At 37.8% G+C, this 7,495-nt stretch overlaps 1 protein-coding gene across 5 annotated transcripts in view; it reads left to right on the forward strand.

The window, feature by feature from the left end:
- The window catches only part of STAG1 (stromal antigen 1), a 150,080-nt gene that overhangs the window by 45,586 nt on the left and 96,999 nt on the right, over window positions 1–7,495 (forward strand). For 3 of the 5 annotated variants that reach the window (XM_032446719.1, XM_015870973.2, XM_015870974.2), the window contains one exon: window positions 1,501–1,665. In XM_032446719.1, coding sequence (XP_032302610.1) covers window positions 1,501–1,665 — 165 coding nt within the window. Of the gene's footprint in view, window positions 1–1,485; window positions 1,666–7,495 lie in introns of all 5 variants that reach the window. The other 2 variants (XM_015870971.2, XM_015870970.2) reach the window with 1 other exon arrangement.

Below are 7,495 nucleotides of genomic sequence, written 5' to 3' on the forward strand. Positions count from 1 at the left end.
CAGGGCCTTGCCACTCACAGAAACATTTCTTCAGGTTATCTAATCAGTATCTAACTGCTTTTACTTCTTCACTCTTCTTAAATGGTGATAGTGTGTCTCTTCAGAGCTTGGTAGATCTTAAACATTTTAGTGTATTTACAGCTTTCTTGATGATAAAGGAATCTCTGCAAAAAAAAATAATATTAATTGGCAGAGAACTCATATTCTTCTAATCATAAAAGCAGATGTTATCTAAGAAGCTTTTCATAGTTATTCTGCCATTATTTAAGCTTTCTATCTTGCATTTGTATGCAAGTCCTTAACTGACTGTTTACAGGAGACAGTTGCACTATTCCTCCCCCTTTTCTTTATTTCTCTGTCCCCACCAGTGGTGATCCCTTTTAAAGGAGAAGGTTAGACTACAGCTCTGTCTTTTACCAGCTCTATTCCAGATTCCTTTCCTTTCATCCTGGAAGATGCAACTAAAAATGCTGACTTGATGCTCTTTACTAAAAGCTTTAATGGAAACTGGGTGCCTGTGTGTTCAAGGTAAATGGTACTGTGAGAGTATTGTCCTCAGTACAATTTTAGCGTTGCTTGCATGTTGTTTTCTATAACAGTATTCCTCAAAATGGCTTCATTGTTCTGTGGCAGATGGCAGTTTTTGCCTTTGCGTGCCTCACAGTAGGGAGAAAGTGAAGATTTTAGGCATAAGATTGTAGCAGGAATCTTAATATTTTTCCCCCCAGAAACTGATTTTTTGCATAAGATGAAAAACTATGTAGGTGTTACAAGTGTTATAAGATGATAAACAATTTAGATTTACAGCAAAAATTTTTTACTCAGAATTCTAAAGCAGGAAAGGGGCTATTCTGATGATCTGCCAAATGGGGCTGTGAATTTAGCTATTTAACTTTATCGGAGTTAAGTGTTGTGTCTTCATGTACGTTGTTTTTCATTAAAGTTGTATAACTGCTTGCAGAAAATGACTGCTCACATGACAAGTATATGCATAATAAATTATTCGTTGTTTTCCAAAGATCATTATTCTGAAAGTTTACATTGTATGTCAGCATGAAACACTTTTACTGTCCTGTCTGTAATTTGCTGCCGTTTATCTAGTTTGAGTTATGCTGTCGACTCTCTGTTTTGATTAAGACTAACATGGATGTTGGTGTGAGGTGATGCTTAAAAACCAGGAATTCAGTGATTTTGAATTCCCTGGCTCTACAATGACTTTTAGGTTATTTCTCAGCAACTACTGGTAATGGAAAATATACATTATATGACTGAATAAAGCCCTAATCAACTGAATTTCATTGCCTTGACCTTGCAGGAGATAAGATTGGAGACCAGAGATCCGTTTTAGCCTGGCTTATTCTGTGATGTTTGTGTGTATTTATGTGTGTGAGTGTATAAATGTGTGTGTAGTACCTGTATATGATGTATAAGGATACTTCGAGTGATGTCAGATCTCATGGCTATAATAAATTTTTCCTTCTGCTGGTTTTCTTTGCCCAGTCTGCCACTAAGAAACCTCGGAAGTCTCCAGGAGACAAAGGTCGATCTGAGTCTGGAGCTAGAGGAGCAAGTCGTGGAAGAGCTAATGGCCACCCTCAGCAGAATGGAGAAGGGGACCCTGTCACTTTGTTTGAAGTGGTTAAACTGGGAAAGAGTGCTATGCAGGTAAAATACCTAACTGCGTTACACCTTCAGGTTTCAGGGCATTCTGTCTGTAGAAGTTCAATCTAAGCCTTACTGTTGTAAACACATGGATTTTTTTCAAAAGATGTAATGGTCCAATAAACTTTCATGCTTAACGTTATCTTAGTCTGTATATGATAAGGAACAGTGAGCTGTGTTGGAGCTGGGGGCTGTTACACTTCTGAAAGACAAGTGGCAGTTCAGAAAGTAATTATTTCAGTTGAATTCACAAGTATTTTGTTGATTGCTTTTGAGCTGAAAATGCAGGTTGGTATTTAGCAGTCCATTAAACAATAACCTGTAGTACATTTTGCAGAAAGACAAAGTATAAAATGATATTGTTGTTGGATACAAAGCTTTTTGTTTTCCTGTTTGTTTTTTTCCTTCACCCTTCCAAAATGCTGCTCGCATGCGTTTGAGTACTTGCATCCCTCTTGCTGTCTCCACCAGAACTACAGAATAAAGCTGAACTAGCTGCCTAGACTTCCTCTCTAACTGAGGAGCAAAGATCGACAGGCCCTGAAGGCAAATAGTTCACTCTAAGATGAATATCTAAGATAGCTCAATTGAAACACCTCCAGAAATGTTTCTTAGTTCTCTGTGTCTTGATCACATACTGAGGTCTTAAAGTTATTTATTAGCCTAGATAAGGCCCTTCTGAAGAACCTCTATAGGTGATTCTTTTTGACAGCGTTTGTATGCTTCTAGTAAGTTGTTTCTTTTTGGCATACAAAGAAGGAGTGGTGGGCCCATACTGATAACCTATTGCTGTTAAAAGCCAGCAGCGGTTACTACTGAAAGATTGTGTAGGAAGGCCTCCTTTATTTTGCATTTCAACAAAATGGGCCTCATACAACATCAACATCAGTGAGTGTGTTTTGATTTTGTGGGGTTCACATGAGAAAAAACTGTAAACTAGGAAAATCAGGGTCAAAATCAGGGTTTCATTATTTTTAGCATAGCTTAGAACTGAAGCCCAGTGTAGCCTTCCACATGCATGAAAGCTATAGAATGTTTTCTCTCGACTTCAAATTGGTGATGTAGAACGTTTTTCTTATTTGCTGTGTTTACAGTTATACAGGATTATCCCTTCTTATCTAGTAGGTGAAGACAGAACAAATTTACTCCTAACAAAACAACAGGTTCTGCGTGCCTCTCCTTTGTACATGTTTTACATTGAGGCTTCCAATTGCTTGCATTTCAATGCTTTTTCAAATTCCGTTTTTGGCAGGATTTGAGGAAACATCTGGAGTCTATTTTCTGGTTTTACTGCAGTACTGAACATACGTTGTGCTTTACGTAGTGTGTTTGTCCTAGAGTTGCTGATATTTGCAGGAGCCAAGAAAAAAGTAGTGAGTGATTGCTTTGAAGTTTGATGGTGTGTGTGTGTGGAATTGACTGATATGTTTTATCTATTTCAAAGGAGATGCCAACAGAAGTATTCCTCAAATTAAATTCTAAACAGAAGCAATCTGTATGTTTGTATTAGGAAACCTTTGGAATTCAAATACAAAGGAATTGTTTTGAGAAATGTAATAGTTATGTAAAAATCTAGAAGGGGTGTTTATATGCAGTTGCTCGTGTGCCTAAACCATGCTCAGCCTGTATGTCATATGCATGAGAGATACAATTGACTAAAGGAATATTCCAAAATTATTAACAATACCCTGTGTTACAGTGGGGGAGAGGATGCCTTTATCATGTGATACAATTAGTTTTACTTTGAATTTGTGGATAATGCCACATGAATCAAAAGGAACAGGTGAGGGATTTTATGAACTGATGAGGAATGCTTGGCCTTTTTTTTTCTTTAGCTCATAGTTTTAATGCAGGTTTTTGTTGTGGCTTTTTTAGCAGTTTGTCGATATTGTCAATTTTCATATATTTGCATTTGTCAGAACCTGTTATTTACTGATATTTAGTCATTTTTCTGTAATATGAGCCTGCTTTTATTGCAGTGCTCTTAAATTTGCTTCCAGCAATGAAAAGCAGAAAAAAAAATCAATTAATATAGTTTCAAATTACGTGGGAATTTCACTTCACATGCTTTCATTTCTGCTCTGTCTCCTCCAGCTGTTTACTCTCAGGATGTATTTTAGTTGGTAGATTTTTTTCTGGCTTAGTATTATCAGCTCCTAGAAGTTTCAGTTCTCACTTAATTTTTTTGCTCTATTTTGGTTCTCATTGCGAGCTTACTGCTGTTTGCTTCTTCCAGGGAAGCAAAGTTGTGTTAATATTTCATTTTTCAAGCATACATAACTTCAGAGGTGCTCTTTGCCTGTAGATCTTTGCCTTTTTAATGAAGTGTTAGCTGTATCCATCACATTCTCATTTGAGCTCTGTATGTCAGTGATGCCCACATTAGCCAAGTACTGGGTTGTTGGTATTGGTTTTAATTTGTTTTTTAACTTTTTGTATGCTTAATTGCTTCAGAAGTTGGCAATTCTCTTTGTATGCGGTGCAGTCTGAACTTACTGTTTTGTGATGGTACATTCCTTTAATCTAGCGAGACTCTTCATAGAGCTATTTAGGCACATGTTTTTATTATGCAAATATGACGCTTTTCTGCTTTTCATCATTTAGCTCTTATCTTTACCTTCAGTGCTGGGTGCAGAATTATTCACTGTATTTCCTCACTGTAAAGTTCTGTAGGCAGAAAAGACTGTATCATCATTTCTCATGTTAAAGTGCCTGAGCTCACACTGGTGGGAGTGAAGGCCATGGATTAATGCTCACCACCACCACAGCTGAGCCCCCTGAGCACTTCTGTACTGGTCTGTGACCCTGGCATTAAGACAGTACCGAAGAGCACATCTCACGTCTAGGCTGCCAGCTGAACATTTCTATGGATCAGTCATGTCCTGTTAGCAGCAATAAACTTTATGCTTCTGTGTAGGTCACACGAGGTATGGAGGCATTTTGTTTTCATGTATACGAAGGAGATTTGTGCCTCTCCCAGAAAACCATAAATAATCAGCAGTAATCAAACAAGGCATTCAGTACCAAAACATAAACAAATCTGTGCTGAGATTATATTATGTGCTCTGCCATTTTCCCTTATCTGAAGTGAATTGCAAATATCACTTCCAGGGTTGATTTTTAAAATATTTGAGGCCTCTGCTTTTATGTTGGTATTGAATAGTCATGCTCAAACATCTCCATTATATGCCATTGTGCATTTTAGGCTATGTATGCCAAGATATTTTAGTATGTTGAAATGGAATTTTTCATTGTGCTACTAGTTCTCTGCTTACAGCAGAGCAAGTCCCAGAGCCTGCACAGCGTTACCAGCTGCTTCTCAGCACATTCAGCACAGATTAAGCTTTGCTTTGCTTTATTCTCAACTCCCTGAAATACAGTCACACAGTTATTTTAATTGCATAATTATTATGCAGTATAATCTCTGTGATCCTTAGACCTCTCAGCGGCTCTAGTTAAAAACAGTTGTTATCTGCCTGCTTCTGTCTTCATAAGCTGAGGCTGCTGTGGATCAGATCAGTCCCACCTTCTCTCACACCTACAACTGGTGTTTTTTACACTTTTCTTGTGTACTTTGTAGTCACACCAAGAAGTAGAGACGTGGCATGGGATGGATATTTTTCAGCTGGATTGGCTCTCTCATTCAGCTCATCTCTGGCAGCAGCTCAGACTTATTCTTGGTTAAAATGACTGTATAACACATCTACCTTATTTAGGAGGAATTGTGTTTTGCATATATACCTTGTTACTTGAGCTTAAGAATATAAACATTCGAGCTCTGACTGGATCATCTCAGAAGTCCAATATCCTGTCACTGGCAAAGGCAAATAAGAAAGGATAGGAAGACATCAAAATATATTTTGGGAATTCTCCCTACGTCAGACTGTTTGCAGTTCAGGATGAATGTCCTTTCTGTGTTTATAATAGCCTTAAGGGCTTTTTCTCCCTGGATTCTCTTATTAGAAGTCCTCTTCAGTGGATAGTATCTCTGCATCTACCTTGACTATTTGAGGAAGTCAGGGTTTTTCCTAAGATTTAACAGCATACAAACTTAAGGATATTAACTATTATTCCTATTCTTAATGTTGAAAGCATAGTTTATTAGTCCTTTGCTGTATTGTATCAGTATTGCATTCTCTTACTTGAAGAATGGATAATGTCCTGGGATTTTACCAGACTGTCTCAGAAACTTCCCAGGAGTTTAAATATACGTTCTCTAGAGTTTACAGAATAAAATCACTACAACTATTATTGCATTTCGAATAGCATTTAGTTTTGACACTGCTAGATGAATTTTTCTGCAGCCTCATCTTGGCTTGCTTTTGGTTATATGCTACTGGTTTTAAAGGAAAAATCAGAACCAGGTACATGCTCTCATGCTTGTTGTGCTAGCAACAGTTTAGCTGCCAAACTAAACATTAATTAATTGAGATATATCCCTTAATATCAAATAGCTTTTTTTTTCCGCAGTCATCACACAGTACTTCTTTTCCCTTATATAATTCATGGTCGATGATTCTGCAGCTAAGGTGAACTTGTAGTGCAGTGTGCAAAGACGTTTATACCTGGAAATGCCCACTGTGGTTAAAGCCAGATGCATTTTTTACTCTCTGGAACGTCAGCCTCTTGTGGAGTATCTGAGATGACATGTGAACTCTTTGCAAATAACATTAGCAAAAGAAATTGAAACATGGCTTTTAATAAATTGATGATCCTCTTATTGAAATAACTGATTTTGTTTCTGTGCTCCTCTGGTGATTTTCAAACCCCATGTACAACCATCAGAACTATTTGTGCCCATGGTTGGTCCAATTTAAACAGACTGAGCCCTTTAGAAATAATGTAATACGTAAATTGTGAGGGATCAGGAGCTGCACAGAGTCTGTACCATTGTGGAAAATGGGCTTGGTATGAGGCTGCTGCAGTCTGCCCTTCTCATCTGAGGGCTGAGGTGAGGAGGTGCCATTCTGAGTGTTGTAGCTGTGCTGCAGTGAGGATACTTGTCCTTGGTGGTTCCTGTCATTTTAATCCATCTGCAAGAATAATTTTTGCAGTACCTATTATGCATATAAGAGTAATGCCACTTAAATCCTGCCGTTGTAATACTCCTAGGGAACTAAATATTTTTATCTTTCAGAAGTAGTTATATTTCCAACCACATTTTTACATGTAATGTGTTGGAGTGCTTGCCCCACATAATGATAGCCCATGCGAGTTCTTCTGCATAGAAATATGCAAAATGCCAAACACAGATGCCTCTGTGTGGGCAGCGTGAGTCCCTTTGTTTTATTGGGAATAAACCATTTTAAGACTTTATTTCTTTACTCTCTGTGCTTCAAGGAAAAAAAGTTAAGTAGAAACGCACTGCATAAGCAGATTTTCTTGTCTTTACTTAAAGAGATCAAGAATCGGTGATACATTAAAGTAAGATTTAAAATAATCATTTTGGCTCGTTAGAAAATGCTCTCTAGCAGTTAGCAGAGCGTGAACTCTCTTAATTTAAAATAACCATCTTTAGAGGAAAAAGGATACATTGCAGCTTTGCAGTCTGCAGTTCTGTTTTATGAACCTTCCATTAGTTCTTTCTGTGGGTGTATATTTCTGTCTGCCATTAGGAGTGCAATCAGTCATCTGGAAGTCTAATGCGCAACCTTAAATTGCACATACTTTGACATGCTAAGGCGCTGCCTTCTCTTTAGTAACTCTGTGCAATTACCTCAGTCTTCACAAAATTTGACCCTAAATGACTTCCATTACAGGGAAGAGGAGGGAAAGGGAAAGGGAAAGGGAAAGGGAAAGGGAAAGGGAAAGGGAAAGGGAAAGGGAAAGGGAA

The sequence above is a fragment of the Coturnix japonica genome, chromosome 9, assembly GCF_001577835.2.
Source record: "Coturnix japonica isolate 7356 chromosome 9, Coturnix japonica 2.1, whole genome shotgun sequence".
In the NCBI taxonomy this organism is placed as follows: domain Eukaryota; kingdom Metazoa; phylum Chordata; class Aves; order Galliformes; family Phasianidae; genus Coturnix; species Coturnix japonica.